The sequence below is a fragment of the Chionomys nivalis genome, chromosome 1 (genome assembly GCF_950005125.1).
Source record: "Chionomys nivalis chromosome 1, mChiNiv1.1, whole genome shotgun sequence".
Lineage (NCBI taxonomy): Eukaryota > Metazoa > Chordata > Mammalia > Rodentia > Cricetidae > Chionomys > Chionomys nivalis.
In genome coordinates, this window is record NC_080086.1 from 94,551,389 (window position 1) to 94,570,022 (window position 18,634).

Here is an 18,634-nt window from a genome sequence, read left to right on the forward strand (position 1 = left end):
CCCTGCATCTTAAAGCAAGTGCAACCCGGGGCTGCTGGGCATCACCTGTGTGTTGGTCCTTCCCCCAAACGTGAAAAACGAAAAAGAGTTTTAGGTGGGACAGATCTGTGCTGGCAGGAAACCCAGAGTGGCTCTTTGCAGGACGTTTGGTCTCCAGGCTCTCGGATGGGATGTCCGGCTGCAAAGCTGAGTTCTGGGCATTTGGCCCAACCAAGCCTGAGGGCTTCCCCAACAAGAGTCCTGCACTCCCTGGTACCGAAGGGCTCTGGGATGTGCAAATAAACACTCTGTCTTTCAGTGGAAAGATTTGCCTCTAAAATGAAAAGAAACGGACTGTTGGATAAAGGTGAGAGAAGTTAAATTATGCTCATAGAAGCAGTCACCCTGGCTGGACCCAGTCTCTATACTCCTGGGGGAGCCCAAACATCCCCCACTGTTGGCCCATGGGTCTCACTCTGCAGAGCTAGAAGCCCTGTTCCTGAATACTTAACTGGGTGAAAGGTCACCACAGACAGGTTTTTCTGAGCTCACAAAAGTGCTTGAGAGTCTGAGGGAAGCCAGGGAAACAGAAGCTTCAGCTTTGATGCAAGCAGCTTCAAAGGAGCCTCCCCCCCTTCCCGGAGCCTTGGCCTCTGGGTGGAGGCGGAGGGGGTGGAGAGTGTAGCAGCCCTGCTCCAGGAACCCAGAAAGCCATAATTCCAAACACAAAAAATACCTCTTAAGTAGACTGGGAGAGGTTGGCACCCTTCCCTGGACGCCTGTGAGAGCTGGCAGGTTTGAGCCCTCCTGTCTAGAGCAGAGTTTTAACGTCGGCTCCTAAAAACAAACCAGCCTGTCTAGCTAGGTACACCGAAGAAGGAAGCCTGTCTGAAATTAGGGGGTTCTCAACATTGACTCTCAAACCCAGACTTCCTCAACATTAAAATCCTGACTGCTCAAACACACAGCCTTCTGTCTACAGGGCCAGGAACTGGTCCTTAGAATAAGGCATTCATGGGACCCTTCTGGAAGCATTCAGGTAAAAGTTGTATAATAATAAAGAGCCAGTTCCTTATTTTAACTCTCTCCCTGAAATCTCACTCAAAAGCTCCAGGTACACATTCAGTTCCCCAGAGATACCAGCTTAGATGGGAAGGGGCTGGGTGGGGGAGGGTGAGAGATGGGAGTCCAGGATCCAATTCCCACTTCTTTAAGTTCCCAGCCTGATCCACATGTAATTAACCACACCTCCTGAAAACATTTAAAAAATCTACATTTAACATACACAAATGACAACCTTTCCCATTGTCAAAAAGTGAGAAGCAACACCCCAGATTACGTTAAAGACATTTTCTAAAGACCTATAGAGGAAGTCAAACCAAGACTTTAGGCCTCACCTAATGGGACTAAATTCACAATAATTAATACACTCTGGATGTCTGAGTAACAGGCTTAACCTCCTCTGGGAATGTGACAGGAACAGCCTGGCCCCTCTGGGTCACCCAACCCCCTAAAAGGTGTCATGCTCATTGACTATGTTTACTATAGAGGAGACAGGATTCACTGCCAGAAAGGGGCTCTCTGAGAATTCTTCCCTTACCCCAAATTCGGACATTTTTAATAACACTATTAAGCCACAAGAGCCATTTATAAATGTCATCATAGTATTTTAATATTTTACATAGAAAACTGTATACACAGCTTATAGAACTTTTATGTAAACATCGTAAGCTCACCACTTTGTCATTTATCAGTTTATTTAAAAAATAAAATAAACAAAAAAAAAAAACCCAAGACAACAATTTAGTAGAAGTACCACTGGGCAGGATAGGGGAGAGGGAAAGGGCCGGGCATAGGGGGAGGCTTTTCTCTGCTCTGCACACAGAATGTAGAGAAAATTTTACATAGCTGAAGACTGTTCTGGGGAGGGGAAGGTTTAAATAGACTGAAATGTTGCCTTCCTTTATCAAAACAGTGTGCGTAAGCTACACAAATAAAATTCACAAAACAGTGTTGACACTTTTTTCAAGAAAACAAAAATTAGTGTTTTTTTAATCTTATTTTAAAGTCATCATAGTTTTTTTTAAAAAAAAATCAGAAGTAGATGAGGTTACAGCATACAAGTGTGGTCAGAATGCTGTCGTATGCAAATGACAAGCGCACTGAGTGTCAAACAATGAAACAATTGTGCAAAGAATCCTTTTCATCAACAACAATAACAAAAAGAAAAAGCTTCAGCCTTTAAATAAATTCAGTAACAATAGGTTCTTGGGCTGAACAACGTTCACTTGTGGGACAGGCACAAAGTTCGCTTATGGCAAAAGTGACCCCCGCAGCACACCCTGGATCCTCTGCAGGTGGCTGGAAAGGAGGTTCACTGGGGGTTGGCCCAGGAGACTCTGTGTCTGGAAGCCGCTTCCTCACAACCCCAAGTCAGTCGCAAATGTCTTCCCATGATGTGGAAAGATGGCCAAGTCCAGTTCATGCTCGGATGGGCGGGCGCCTGATCGAGCCTGGGAAAGGAGTTGCTCTTGCGCCCTGGTCACACCACTCACCACCACGAAACGACACCATTCTGCCTCCGAAAATAAAATCTGCATTTATGTAACACCCCCCCACCCCATCACCTTCCCCAACCCTTCCCTTCCGTGGTTCCAGGGGTCTATGTTACAGACATGGAGGGACAGTAGTGGCTCGCTGGTTACAAGCGGAACATCTGTTGGGGTTCGTCCACTCTGCGTGACCCTGGTGAAACCAGAGGCAAGGGTGGGGCAAGAGTGGGGTGGGGGTGTAGGGAGTCGTACATACACACAACCACACTATGAGGCCTGACTCTTTAGGAACCCCTTGGCACTCAGCAGGGCGCCCAGGCCTGTGCTACTCAGCTGGACACACACAGACACTGGGAAGGGGGAGCTCGGTGCCCACGCTAATTCTCAGCGTGATCAGACAGAGTCACCAGCAGATGCCAGGCAGTCTGGTGGTGTCCTTGAGGGGCGTGGGTCTCCTCTCCCTTTCTCCCGGCTCGTGGGCGACCGGGCCGAGGAGGGGGAGCCACGCTGGCAGGGGCGGGAGGCAGGGCGCGGCCTTCATAGCACCTTGCAGCAGTTGATGCAACCATTCTGGGAGCCGTAGCGCTTCTGCAGCGCGGCGCGTGTGGCCGTCTCGAAGACCTCGCGCACGCCCTCCTTGGTCTTGGCCGAGCACTCGAGGTAGTCATAGGCTTGGATGCGCACCGCCATGGCGCGGCCGTCATCCGTGCGCACTGGCTCTTGCTTCATTCGGGCCAGCTCCGTGCGTACATGCTCATCGCTGCGCAGGTCTTTCTTGTTGGCCACCAGGATGATTGGCACATTGGGGCAGAAGTGCTTTACCTCGGGTACCCACTTCTCGGGGATGTTCTCCAGAGAGTCCGGGCTGTCCACCGAGAAGCACATAAGGATGACGTCTGTGTCCGGATAAGAGAGCGGCCGTAAACGATCGTAGTCCTCTTGGCCCGCTGTGTCCCACAGCGCCAACTCCACCTGCTTGCCGTCCACCTCGATGTCCGCCACATAGTTCTCGAACACGGTAGGCACGTACACCTCGGGGAACTCGTCCTTACTGAACACGATCAGCAGGCACGTCTTGCCGCACGCGCCGTCGCCCACCACCACTAGCTTCTTGCGGATGGCCGCCATGAGCTCACCGGGTGCGGGCAGCAGGAGGGGCCCGCGAGCGCCTCGCCGCCGTCCCGCTCCCTGTTTGCCGCTCTCCGCTCACCCGCGGCCGCGCGCAGCGGGCTATGCTCGCTAGCTGCACCGGGACCCCGCGGCGGTGCGTTCTCTCGGGGCTCTCTGGCTGCCGCGGCAGGGGCGCGGGGGCATAAGGCGCACGGAGCGTGTCGCCGCGCTGCTGCTGCCGGGCGATACTGCGGTCCTCGGCTGTCCCGGAGTTGGGTTGCTTTGTGCAAGGCGATGGCTGGTGCTGTAGACTCAGCCTAGCTTCCCTCCCGGAGAGAAAACCTCCAGACCTAAGGAACTGAGGCACAGACGAAGACAGCTGGACTGCGGTGGCAGATGCGGGCTGCGGCCCTAGCGCCCGCTATTTAAAGAGTCCGGCCACTTTCTTAATATAGCCACCCAATGGGAAGCCATCGGGCTGAGCTCATCGCTGCGGAGCTTGGCTCCGATTGGCCGCTCGCTGCAGTCCGAAGGCGGGTCCGGGCGAGCATGATTGACGGCCCTGTCCGCCGGGCTGGGAGAGGCGGTGACTGTAGAGTCTGCGCGGCGGCCCACCCCTAGGGCTCTGTGGCCGCAGCCTCTCAGCGCGAGGTGGTGGAGCAGTCAACCTGGAGCCCCCCGGGTCTGGGCGGGCAGTTCCAAGACGAGCCTCACTTTTGTGGGGCGTTGGCTACTCCCACGGTTTCAGATTTACCTTGCTTCCGAGCAAACTCCGCGCCGGTGATCAAACACTTGGGGGTGGGGGGGGGGAGGGCGGCGCCTTTAACGTGGTTTTGTTTTTACATAAACAGACTCCTGCGCACACTTTTGTCCCTAGCCACCGGTTTCTTTCTTACTTTCTTTAGGTGACAAACCCCTCTTCCGCTCTGGGCCGCACCCTCGTACTCGCCCCGAGGCAGTCTTTTCACAATGAGAGAGGCTGACAGTAAATTGGGTGGGCCTGGGTGAGTCTCCTCCAGGCTCTTTCTTCAAGGCCTGCACTTAGGTCTCCCGGTGAAGAAGATAAGGGGAGGAATCTAGGAGTAGCACAGCCTTAGGACAATGAAAAGAGGGGAGAGGGGTGCAAGCCACTCCGCCGGGAAGAAATCGTCCTGCTTGGAGAGGCACCCTCCACCCAACTCTGCAGAACGTCTGATTCAAATCCTGAAGCCGGAGAACTGCCCGCAATACGCTGCTGCAAGCAAACCCATTCGCTCCAACAGCTCAAGCAGATGAAAAGCTTGAAGCTGGGAAAGTGGAGGTGTAGCCTCACAGGGGCCTTGCGGGTGGCACGCGGTTAATGTGAGGTGGAGAGAATGTCTAGATATTTCATACCAGGCCTTAATTCATTTGTCACCCCTCCTGCAGGAAGTGGCACCTCCTATCTTAAAGGATCTAAGTCAGTCCATTATAATAAATAGAAGGGGTAAAAAGCAGCCAGGGAGTCAAGGAGGGCCATCCCCGAAAAGAGAGACTGTTTGGACATAGCGAAAAGGGAAAGAGAATGGCTTAATATAATACAGCTGCTCTTGAAAGGTAGTTGAAATTCAAGTTGGGGTCCCTCGTGGAGGGTTAGGCTAAGAAAGCGACATCGGGGTAGAGGAAATGACCCACCATGTCATGATGAGGTTGTTGTCTCATTTCCTTATCGCCTTCCCTGTGAGTTGTCTGAAGGCCAGCATCTCCTCTCAACCTCAGCCTCTTGAAGACCTAGCACCATGCCTGGCCCTTTGCAAGAATCAATAAACAATGGGTGCAGTGGTAGGCCTGCCACGTGTGGCAGTCCCGGCCTTGCAGGAGGGTCTGGGACCGACTGTCTGAGCCTTCGGTTCCGAGGTCAAGCCTGAGCAGCAAAGTGAGCCGGAAGAGGGGAGGGGTAAATGACTGTGGAGAGCTAACCCAGGTTCTCGTTCTTACCTCAACACCAGATTCTGCTATAATCTGGCCAAACTCATATAGTCAACCAATTCCAATGTTACAGTTTCTGTGTAGTTGCGCAGATATAATCAAGGTTACAATTATATAAATGTTCCATTAGTGTTGCTGGAGCCTATCGCAGAGAGGACAAAGACCAGGAGGCCTGGGTTTTCTTTACCCCAGATTAGTCTCTTGATTTTATTTTCTTTATTCTTTTAGGTCTATGGAGCTGTCGAAGGGTTTAATTGGTCATTGATTTAGGAAGTCACACACACACACACACACACTCCTGTTACTGAAAAATTATATTGATACACATTTTTCTCCTTTTAGTCAAAACTTTTTTATGGTTGTGTTGTGAGCATTGCTTTCCTTGGTCTTAATATAGCTTGGGAATCTTGGCTATGTCCTTAAACTTCAAATATTAGGAGAATGTAAAACAGAGCTTGTACCATGTGGTTCATTAAAAGACTTAAATACAAAGACTTAAGAAACAGGAGTAAGTCCACTCGTTTCCTTTCCTGATTTCCAGACATGTTATACAGGGTGTTCTGAGCTCAAAACTCCGTACTGAAATAATTGTTTATATATATGAAGTGGGAAAATTATGCCAAAGTAAATAAGGAGAAAACTCTCTTTCTGTAGCGACTTCTTCATGGGATTCTCTCTCACCCACTTTGCCCGCTGCCAGGACTGGCTGCTTCAGAGACAGACAGGATATTGAATAAACTTTCCAAACTAGGTGATGGGTTTTATAATCTCCCCTTCCCCACCTCCGTCCTTCAAAATGCACTTTCACTACAAGGCAATAACTAATTTAATTCTTCTACAAGTGAGATAATTTTCAAATATATATATATATATATATATATATATATATATATATATAGAGAGAGAGAGAGAGAGAGAGAGAGAGAGAGAGAGATTCACTGTACCCATACCAGTGTGAGAGCAGAAATTATCTTTCAAACAGAAGAAGGGAATTAATCCATTTCTGGTTTGCAGCCTAACTTATTTGCCCTTTGTTTGGTGGTTTTTGCGGTTGATACTGTGTCGTTGTCGTTCCCCCCCCCCACCTCGAGGGTCTTCTGTAAGTCACACCCCACTAGAACAAACCAGACTGGAATTTGAAATTTTTCACTAGATTTTAGCGCCACCTGGTGGCACTTTCCATTTCCCTTTTTTTCCTTCCCTTTTTTGGGGGCGTTTTAGTTTTGGTTTTTCGAGACAGAATTTCTCTGTGTATTCTTTGCTACTCACTCTGTAAACCAAGCTGGCCTCGACCTCACAGAGATTTGCCTGCCTCTGCCTCTGCCTCCTGAGTGCTAGGGTTAAAAGCATGTGCCACCATCAGCTGGCCTATAATCTTTTCTTTAAAAAAAAAAAAAAACAAATTATGAAAAACAATTTATAATTAGCATTTCGTGAATATTTTTATTTTAAAATCTTTCACAAGATATAAAACTCTAAAAAACTGTCTCACAAGAAGATTCTTTGGGAATTTTTTTCAAATTTTATTTGTTTGCTTTTGTTTTTCAATGCAGGGTTTCGCTGTAGCCCTGGCTATCCTAGAACTCACCCTGTAGACCAGGCTAGCCTCTGCCTCCTGAGTTTTTTTACATTAGTGTGTGCGTTTAAGTGTATGTGAGTGTGTGTGAGAGAGTCAGACAGACAGACAGACAGACAGACAGACAGAATGGGAGTGTTCTACAGCTAGGAGCAATACACAGCTACAATATACTTCTTTGTCTCTTAACTTGAGACCTAGTTTGACTCTGGGTTTCAAAAGAGACTACACGGAACTCCTCAGACAACCAATATAGTTTGACTATTAAACCTAGGAACTTGGACAATGACCTTTGGTCTGACCTCCCTCAGGGCCTAACCCAGGCTCAGGGAAATAGATAAAGGGCAAATGGGGGGGGAGGTTGCTGTTCCAAAATTGTGAGTACTTAAAACGTCCCCTTTGTCATGAAGGAACAAAGGTTCTAGTGTTTAATTTTAACTAAAAAAAATTAAAACTGGCATTTGAGGGACTGAGGTATACATTTGTTTGCCTAACCCACCAGAAGCCCTGAGTTTGAGCCCAGAATCAAATAAACTGGGCCTGGTGAGGTGTGCTTGTAATTCCAGGACTGGCGAAGGGAGTGGAAGCAAGGGCATCAGGAGGTCAAGGTCATCCTTGGCTACAGAACAACTTCGAAGCCTTTCTGGGACACGGGACACTCTGGACAGGGTTGGGGGAGGCAGAGAAATGGCTTGGCTTGTAACACACCTGCTGCCAAGACTGAGAACCTGAGTTTAATTCCCGCGACCCGTACGGGGAAAGGGGTCAGCCAGCGCCCTAAAGTTGTCTTCTGACTTCCACAGGTGCTCATGAATACACTCACACAGATATGTCAATTTTGTGTGGAGGGATGGCTCAGTGGTTAAGAGCCTTGGCTGCTTTTCCAAAAAGCCAGGGTTCAATTCCCAGCACCTACACGACTGTTCATAACTGTCTGTAACTCCAGTTCCAGGGGATCCAATGCCCTCACACAAACATGCATATAGACAAAACACCAATGCACATACAAAATAAAATGGGAAAATGTTTTTTAAAGTGCTGTGCTGTTTTTTTATTAAGAAAGTCAACAATGTTAGTTGAAAAAAGAAAAAAAGGGGGAAAAAAAGAAATTAAGGGAGCTGGAGAGATTACTCAACAGTTCAGAGCACTGGTTGCTCTTCTAGAGGACCAAGGTTCTATTTCCAGCACCCACTTGGTGGCTCACAACCATTTGTAACTCCAGTTCTGTAGAATCTGACACTCTCTTCCGGCCTCCTCACATCATACCTGGCACACATATCATAAATAAGCAAAAAACCCATACACATAAAATAAAAACAAATATTCTTTTTAACAAAAGGAAAATTAAAAGAAAAACAAAAAACCAATTTGATATTTGACTTAGTTGTGTTTGTAAAACACTTTTTTTTTGGTTTTTCGAGACAGGCTTTTTCTGTGGCTTTGGAGCCTGTCCTGGAACTAGCTTTTGTAGACCAGGCTGGCCTCGAACTCACAGAGATCCACCTGCCTCTGCCCCCCACACACACACACTGCCTGGCTGTGAATCTACTTTTAATCTGGAAATTTTATGAACTCTAAAAACAGATTATTTTCAACAAAAATTTAGTAACCAAATGGAGATGTGCTGTGACTATAAAATAAACCATGACATCTAAAGGCTTAGAAGACCGTGTAAGAAAACTCATCAACAATTACTGCATAAATTGCATGTCCAAGTGACAATACACTGGGCAGAGTGGGGATAGCTGTAAAGACTTGAGATTTAATATTAAAGATATTCCGGCACTTTATGCGAGTTATTTTTACCTTTTCCCATGTTTAATGTGACAGCTTGGGGGTAGAAAAGCCTGCATGTGTTTTGCATTGTGCTTTCCCCATGGGACAGTATTGTCAGGAAAGTTCGGTGGCGGCTTAACCTCTACAGACACCACCTCAAGCCGTCCACTCACAGTTTGTCTGGGGTCTTCTGCTTCTACCTGTAGGCTTTTCTTTAATTTGTCCCAAAGTCATTATTGAATTCAGACACCAACAGGGACTCTGCTGTCTAGGAGACTCTGCTGTCTGACTTACCGTTTACCCGGTGGTGGCAGTGGCAGCTGGGGGTGAGGGTGGGGTGGGGGGTTGGGAGAGGTGGGGAGTGGGGGGGTGTATTGTGTTTTAGATTTATTTATTTTATTTTCTGTATATAAGTGTTTTGCCTGCAAGTATGTTTATACACTATGTAACCATGGAGGTTAGAAGAGGGGATCAAATCACCTGGAACTAGAGTTATGGAGGGTTGTGAACTGCCATGGTGGTGCTGGGAATTGAACCCGGGTCCTCTGAACAACAAGCGCTCTTAACTATTGAGCCATCTCTCCAGTACCCCCCCCACCAATGTATATTTTAAAAAGTGAAACAAGATCCTTTTTGTTTTTCTTTCCAGCAGGATCCCTAGTAGTCTAGGCTGATCCTAAACTTACTACACCCAGTTTTAAGTGGTGCTGGGGATCAAACCCAGGGCGCGTGCATGCTAGGCAAGCATTCTGCCAACTCGGGTATGTCCCCGTCTGGAAACAGGGTCTGTTATGTCACCCGGGCTGGCCTCAAACTCAAAAGCTTCCCTTCTCAGCATTCTAAGAGGCTGGGTTTTAAAGCATGTTCCAGCATGTTCTCTCCCTCCCATCCTTTTTTACATTTTATTTTTATTCTTTATTTTATGTATGTGTGTATTTAGCTTACATATATGTCAAGTGCACCACATGCATAGTTAACAGAAGTTTGTGAACCACCATGTGGGTCCTGGAAAACAAACCTGGGTCCTCTGGAAGAGCAGTTAACCTCCAAGCCATCTCTCTCTCGCCCCCCCCCCCCCAAATCTCTTTAATTTCTCCTCTCCCCCAGTCTGGACAGTTTGGGTCATTTGGCTGTTTTTGCACTTTGACCTATTTTCCTTTCCAAAGTTAGCAGTTCAGTCTTTCTTGTCCTTTCTGTTGTCCCCAAATGATCTACCTCCTTCCCTGCTCATGAAAGTTTATGGACTTCCAAACCTTACTGAAATGATGAGGACTCACACTCCAGGGCACCCCATGCACGGGAGATAAATCCATACGCTTTCCCTTTTCTGAGCTGTGTGGTGGTGTGCATTTCGGCGAACCTTAAGGGGGTAGAGGGACATTTTCCTTTTGCCATTAAACACAGAGGCATATTGTCTTTCAGAGAGAGAGAGGGAGAGAGACTACCATAGCCGAATCCTTATCTAAGCTAAATTTTAGAGGGGGGGAAACCCTAAACTTTGGATGTAGATTGTTCCCAGGAAGTCCTCCATGAACCCCTGTCTTACTCATTTGATTCAGTAAACATAGATTGACAGAGTCAGGGGTTGGGGGATAAGAGGAGATGAAGGCAAAGCCATCAAAACTAAGGCATTAGAAAACAGAAATACACACACTGCCGTGGGTGATATTACAGATGCGTGAATTAAAACCGAACAGTAGATAAAACATTTGAAGCGGTCCCTGACAGGCGGTTTTTCCTTTGGGTGGGGATTATGTATCAAAGGGAGCTCCTGAAACATTGGCTGTGCAGATTTGTGCAGAGAAAGTTTCCAACCAAAGCTGTCTGATGGGGCGAGAGAAACAGCCATATGCGGAAGAGGCTTCGCGTTCCTCTTTCCAAGGGTGACGTTTGCCAGAGGAGAGCTGTGTGAGCTTCGCCCCTGAGTACTGAGAGGGCAGACAGGAAAGAAAGTCATGGGACTTGCCATTGCCCAAGCACCGTCATTACAAAATCCACCTCAGCAGATGCCTGTAGGTTCGGTGGCCTCAGCTGCAATTGCACAAACGTTTAGAGCTTCGGCCAAAGCTACAGGACCCTGATTGGTCCGCACAGTATCGTAAAAGGAGTCTTGTGCAAAAAGCCAAGAGCCACTTTTAGCCTTTCCACTTCCTAGGTCTGTGGCCTTGAACAAGTCATTCTTTGGAGACCTTTGCAGGTTCCCCCATTTGTAGTAGAAGAGAGGCTGTAAAACTCAAATCCAGGAATCTCGCTTCTCCACAGGAGCCCAGCCAGAGCCTGGCTGTGACAGTAGGCAGTGGTAGCAATGGACGACTAGGAAGTGCGCTATAACCAAGCTGTAGAAACCCAGAACTTCAAAATAAACCGGGGGCCAGCCAATAAAAGCGCAGGTGGACCAGGCTGATTTCAAAAAAGCTAGTTTGAATCCTAAGCTGGAGAAACGGCTTTACAAAGACGGTGGGGGGGGGGGTGGGGCTCCTGAAGATAATAGCGGCAGTCCTTTGAGTGAGACACAAACAAGGGTTGGTGGTATAGCTGAACAGGTGAAGGTGCTCACTCTACAAACCCCAGGACCTACCTGAGTTGCATGGATCGTGGAAACTTAGGAAGGTAGAAGGAGAGAACTGGCTCCATGAAGTTGTCAGTTGACCAGGTTCACACCAGTGTGTCCCACTGTTCCTAATAATAATCAGCAAAAGCTTGGGAATAACAATGAAGAATCTCTTATAAAACAAAAGGCAAAGAAATTTTTTATTTGGTTTTATTATCCTGGACTTTTTTTGTTTCTTTGTTTGCTCGAGACAGAGTTTCTCTGTGAAACCCTGATTGTCCTGGAACTCATTCTGTAGACCAGGCTGGCCTGGTCAGCCATCAGCCTACCTCTGCTTCCCAATTGCTGTGATTAAAGGTGTGCACCACCACTACCCAGCTTTAGTTTTGATATTATAATATAATTATATCATTACTCTTTTCCCTTTCCTCCCTCCAAACCCTGCCATATAACCCCTCCTTGCTCTCTTTCAAATTCATGGTCTCTTTTTTCCACCATTAATTGTTATTACATGTGTATCTGTATATACAAATATATTTTTAAGTATAACCTGTTCAGGTAACTTGTTATTTGTATTTAATGTTTTGGGGGTTGACCATTTAGTACTGGATAATCACCAGGTAGGACCTTCCTTTAACTGAGATTTTTTCCATGGCAGACAAAGCGCAGAAGCTGGAAGCCGTCTTAGGTAAGGAGTTGTTCCCTAGCAGATAGGGTGTCTACATGTGGGATGAAGGGCCTTGCCCCCAGGCCCCCAGAGAGGAACACAGAGCAGAACACCAAGTTTCGTGTTTTGCTTTGTTTTTCTCTCTTCCCCTTTTCTAAGTTCTTAAAAAGCAAATGATGTAATCGGAGTCTTTACACAGGCATGACTCACTTCTGTTCCCGATGAGATCAGAATTTTGCAATGGGGGGGGCTGAGTTCACAATAGATTGCCACACTCGTTACTTACCCCTGAAGATGTGGCTGTGACTATTTATACAGGCAGACTGCCTGTATTAGAAGACTGCTCAGAACCCCAGAATCTGGAAAGCAGAGAACACATTTGTGAGGTGCACCTTGTCCTTTTCTGCCCAAGACATGCAAAGCAGAATAATATGGTCTATCAAGGGACACTGTTCCTAGGGACCAGTCAGAAAAGAGAGGCCAGAAAAGCTTCCTAAGGACAACTCTGATGGACTAGCTTCAACTAGGGAATGTGTGTTTTCTGCTCGACTTGATCACAGTGCACATTTAAGAAAGAAACTAAGGGGGCTGGAGAGATGGTTTTGTGGTTAAGAGCACTGGCTATTCTTCCAGAGACCCTGAGTTCAATTCACATCACCCACATAGAGGCTCACAACTGTCTGTAACTCCAGTCCCAAAACAGCCTCTTCTGACCTTCAAGGTCACTGCATGCTTGTGGTACACAGACACATGTGTCAGTAAACACTCATACACAAAATAAAAATAAAGGTTAAAAATTTTAAGAAGAAAGAAAGAAAGATCAGAGAGATTGCTTAGCAGTTAAGAGCATTGGTAGTTCTTCCAGAGGTCCTGAGTTTAGTTCCCAGCAACCATATAGTGAATCACAACCATCTATAATGAGATCTGATGCCCTTTTCTGGCATGCAGGTGCATATACAGATAGAATACAGATAGAGACATTAAATCATATATATATATATATACAAACATACATACATATATATGTATATTTATAAAATCACACACACATGTATGTATTTACTAAAACTCAGGATGTAGTGGAACACATCTATAACCTTAGCATCCCAGGGGGCAGAGGCAGTTGGATAATTGTGAGGACATCTTGGCCTATATAGTACCTTTAATGCCAGCCAAGGCTACAGAGTGAAACCCTGTCACAAACAAAGAGAAAGAATATAATGCACTTATGACTTAAAAATCTGAATGATTCCCTAGAAATTCACTCAATCACTCATTTCTTCGTCCCACCAACAGTTATTATATGCTTCCTGTCTGTCAGGAACCTATTTACAGGACCAGACTACCACACTATAAGGAGTGTGGGGACAATGTAAGTGACTATTCAACTTCCAAAGTCTCAGTGAGGTAGGGATAGGGCAAACAGGAAAGAGGTGGTAACAATGGCTACCTGATGTGGGAGTGTCATATATCAATCTGTTGATTTCATTGGTTAATCAATAAAGAAGCTGCTTGACCTGATAGGTTAGAACATAGGTGGGTGGAGTACACAGAACAGAATGCTGGGAAGAAGGGAAGTTAGGCAGACGCCATGCCGCTCCTCTCCAGGGCAGACGCAATGAAGCTCCCACCCAAGATGGACGTAGGCTAGAATCTTTCCAGTAAGCTTCTGCCTCGTGGTGTTACACATATTATTAGAAATGGGTTAGTCGAGATGTGAGAGTTAGTCAAGAAGAGGCTAGATATAATGGGCCAGGCAGTGTTAAAAGAATACAATTTGTGTGTTGTTATTTCGGGTAGAAAGCTAGCCGGTGGCCGGGAGCTGGGAGGCGGGAAGCAGCCTGCAGCTCCTCACTACAGCTACCCCAGTTCCATCACGAATCCTTCTAGCATGGTGTAGTTAGGATAGAGGGAAGATGGAGAGAGAGTGCCCTCAAAGGGGCTCCAGGCCAGATAACCCTTGGAACTATACTTTCTGCTTCACGCTGATGGGCTAAGTACAGGAAAGGGCATTTTTTAATGCTTAAACAAATGACCCCTTGCATTTTGGTGGCCTCCAGTGAATCCCTCCTTCTGCTCTAATCTCTTTGTGTAGTCTCCTCCCATGTTGATTCTGAGCTTGGCCATGGCACTGGCTTACCTCAACGGAATATCAACATGATCGATGCAAGCTGCAGCTTGGTGTGTTGGGCTTGCTCTTTAGAAATAATCTGTCCTGGAACCCAGCCATCATGCTCTAAAGAAAACTACCCAATCTCACTTAGAAGCCCCATATGGAAGAGCACTGTGAACGTAGCCGTTGGCCTCAGCTGAGCTAATAGCTGGAGCTGGCACCTGCGCATGGGTGGGACCACTAGAAATTTCCACCCTAAACTCCCGGCCAAGCCCGCAGAAAGCAGAAGAGCTGCCTGACTCAACAACCCATGGAGACAGAAGAAGTGATGAGCTGCTACTATCTTAAGTCACAAGGCTTGGGGGTGGCCTGTTCCACAGCACTGGATAACAAAACCTGCCGAGACTTGATTTTGTGGAAGTTAGCCCAGCCAAGGGAAAGGGAAAAGGGCGTTTGCGACATGCAGACATGAGACGGAAAAGCAGATTCGGATATGGATGGCTGGCTGAATTAGAGGGAGGGATCTGCGATGTACAAGAGCCAGGGAGAGGCAGTTACTGAAACTGGAGGCTGCCCACATCCAGATCAGGGCAGCAGAAGGTAAGCAGGCCTCTCCAATTGTCCCTGATCAATAATCCAGCGACAGCACTAAGAAGACTCCATGGTGTGATTTACTGCAGAGCACAGCACAGAGACAAGCCAGCAAAGAAGAAAGGCCTGGGAGGTAAGTGATCATCAGTCAGGCACAAGGATAGTGTTCTCCATGGGGACTCTTCAAGAGAATTCTCTTCTCCCCGATGCAGTTCCCACAGCAGTGGGTTGCCACAGGTTCCCTGAAACACTGCTAATCAATGCTCATCGCCCTCATCATGCCAAGAATTCTTGTAGAGACTGAGGGAGAGATTTTTATAAGTTCCCTTGGCTAGAATACGATGCCCAGACATTCCATCAAGCACTCCTATAAATGCTGCCGAGAGAGCACTTTCTTTTTCTTTCTTTTTTTAATTAATTAAAAAAAACTGTATTTTTTTCATTTTACATAGCAATCCCAGTTCCCACTTACTCTCCTGCTCCTGCTCCTTCCACCTTCCTCCCTCTGACCCCCATTGACTCATCAGAGAGAGTAAGACTTCCCATAGGAAGTCAACAAAGTCTAGCACATGGCTTTGAGGCAGGGCCAAGACCCTCCCCACTGCATCTAGGCTGAGTATGGTACCCCTCCAAAGACAATGTGTTCCAAAAAGCCAGTAAAAGCAGTAGGGATAAATCCTGGTCTCACTGCCAGTGGCCCCACAATCTACCCCAGCGAAACAACAGTCACCCACATTCAGAGGGCCTAGTTTGGTCCTATGCTGGTTCCGCCACTGTCAGGCCAGAGTTGGTGAGTTCCCGTTAGCTCTGGTAAGCTGTTTCAGTGGGTGTCCCCTTCATGGTCTTGACCCCTTTGCTCATATTATCGCTTCTCCCTCTCTTTGACTGGACTCAGCCCGGTGCTCTGCTGTAGGTCTCTGCATCTGCTCCCAGCAGTTCCTGGATGAAGGTTCTATGATATTTAAGCTAGTCATCAATCTGACTACAGGACAAAGCCAATTCAGACACCTTCTCCAACAATTTCTTAGAGTCTTAACCAGGGCCATCCTTGTGGATTCCTGGGAATTTCTCTAGTGCCAGGTTTCTTGCTAGCCCCATAATGGCTCCCTCAATCAGGATATCTCTTTCCTTGTTCTCCCTCTGCCCTTCCCGCACTTCAACCATCCTGTTCCCTCAAGTTCTCCTCCTGCTCCCCGAGAGAGCATTTTCTTAAAAGATAGGATTAACATTGAAAGGTGCAGTCTTAGAGTAAATCAGACACATAGAAGTGACTGAGGATTCCCTAAAAAGAAGAGGCCACTAACCCAAGACTGTAACATAGAAAGTCTGCCTCAGTGTTTAGCCTGTTGCTCTGCAGATTTGGAGCCAACACAAACAAAAAATACACCGAATGACCAACCTTCTAACCTGCAGGTTTTGGCCTTATTTGCCGCTTAAATATTCTTAAATATTCTCAATATTCCTCTCTCTCTCTCTCTCTCTCTCTCTCTCTCTCTCTCTCTCTCTCTCTCTCTCTGTGTGTGTGTGTGTGTGTGTGTGTGTGTGTGTGTAGTTCAGGTCCCTGTTCCTGGGTTACATGGGAGGGGTCCAAAAGCAGAGGAGGCTAGATCTGTGTCTATCCAGGAGGTGGAGCCACTGTCTGGAGTCCTGGTATTCCTACAGGCGGAGGCCCTTCTCCTGTTCCTTTCCCTCTAGAATACTCGAGGGCATCAGTGGGACTCAAGGACACACCTAGAACCAGCTACTGCTGAAAGGGATTCGGTGAGCCCTAGGCAACGTATGGTCCAAGAGCAGGCTACTTTCACTTGTCCTAGAAGCATTGGTAAGGTAGAATTTCAGGCCCTAACCTATCTCTGGATCTACAAAACTGGAATGCAGATTTTAACAAGATCGCCAGACAATGCAGATGTTAAAGTCTGAGAGGCACTGTCATACTCCCCAGTTGAAAACTTTATTGTCTGCTGGGTGTGGCAACCCACACCTGTAATCCCAGAATTCTCAAGGCAAAGTCAAGATGGCTAGCCAAATTCAAGTCCAGCCTGACCTACATAGCAAGTTTCAGATCAGCCAGGGTTACATAAAAACACTCTATGTCATAAAAGAATAAGCAGACAGACAGATAATTAATTGACATAAAATAAAACTAAACCTGCCATTACCAGGAAGAAATCAAACTACAGAAAAGATATTTGATCAGGAAAAGAGAAAGGAGAACTTAACACATTTTTTATTTTATGATTCTAAAACATAAGATAAAAACAGAAAGTAAGGTCTGCCATGTAGTTTTGCAATTATTGAATTTTTCTCTGCTTTTCTCAGCTCACTAAAGTACATTCAAAATTCTGGTGTATCCCTCCTCAGTCCTGCTCCCCCAATGCCCTCTTCCTCAAATGTGTAGCCCTGTGCACATGCAGCCACTAAAATAAGCGCATCTTAAGCCCCTAACGGTGTTTTGAACTTCCACATGAAAAATAAGAGGTTTCATCATGGTATCCTTCTACATATGTGCCATTGTCCTTTGTTCTCACTTGTTCTCCCGATGACACTCCACTCTGGCTGGTCCATTTTCTTCTTCCAATTCAGCCCACTTTCTGCTTCCTAATCACTTACATTCAATTGCCCTATTTCACACACCCCCCTTTAACAAAGGCTGCCATGGTTTGGATGGGAATGGCTCCCAGAGGCTCATATACTTGAGTGCTTAGTTCCCAGTTGGTGTGAGATATTTGGGAAGGATTAGGAGATGTGGCCTTGTCAGAGGCACTGTGTCACTGGGGACACACCTTTTGAAACCTCAGACCCCACACAAACCCCACTACCCCAACTCTCAGCTAAGATATGAGTTCTCAGCTACCTCTCCAGTGCCATCCCTGTCTGCCTGATACCATGATCCCCCCTGGCTACTGCCATTCTCCCTACCATGATGATCATGGACTGACCCTCTGAAACTGTAAGCAAGCCCCCTACTAAATATATCCTTTTATAAGTTACCGTGGTCATGATGTCTCTTCACAACAATAGAACAGCAACTAAGACAAATACCTTTTACTCTTCAAGTTACACACACACACACATACACCTGTGTGTGTATGTAATGTATATACACAAATATATATAATTATGAATCTAGTTTCCACATATGGGAGAAAGCATTTCTGACTTACTTTAACATAAGCAAAAAGATTTTCAGATATCATGATTTTATTTTTCTTTCTTGGTTTTCTGAGAGAGAGTTTCTCTGTGTAACAGCCCTGACTGTCCTGGAACTCATTTTGTAGATCAGTCTGGCCTCAAATTCATAGAGAATGGAACCACCCACAGTAGGTTTGGGCCTCCCCCATCAATCACTAATTAAGAAAATGCCCTACTGCCTTGATCTTATGGAGGCATTTTCTCAACTGAAGTCCCCCCTTGCAGATGACTCTAGCTTGTGTCAAGTTGACATAAACTCACCAGGACAGGGCCCTTATGAAGGAACTCAAATGAGGTCATGGGGTGGGGCCCTAGACCACAAGGACTGGTGTTATTAACAGGAAAGAATAGAGAGAGGCACATATGTCGAAGGGTGCATAAGGGCATGCTGAGAAAGTCCGTGTGTGGCTGCGGAGAGAAGGCAGCTGCAAGACAGAAGCCAACTCCAGCAGCACCTTGGTTTTGAACTTACAGCCCCCAGAGCTTTGAGGAAAATTAATTTCTGTGGCTTAAGCTATTTGTTTTGTGTGTTTAGGCCCTGTTGCTCAGGGAGAGTAGCACAGCATGTGGGATGCTGAGA

General features: G+C 46.7%; 1 protein-coding gene across 1 annotated transcript; it reads right to left on the reverse strand.

The window, feature by feature from the left end:
- Window positions 1-1,631: 1,631 nt before the first annotated feature.
- Rhob (ras homolog family member B) lies at window positions 1,632-4,055 on the reverse strand. The gene has a single exon (XM_057790643.1). It carries the CDS (start codon window positions 3,657-3,659, stop codon window positions 3,069-3,071), a length of 591 nt encoding a protein of 196 aa, XP_057646626.1. The 5' UTR covers window positions 3,660-4,055; the 3' UTR covers window positions 1,632-3,068.
- Between the last annotated feature and the right edge of the window lie 14,579 nt (window positions 4,056-18,634).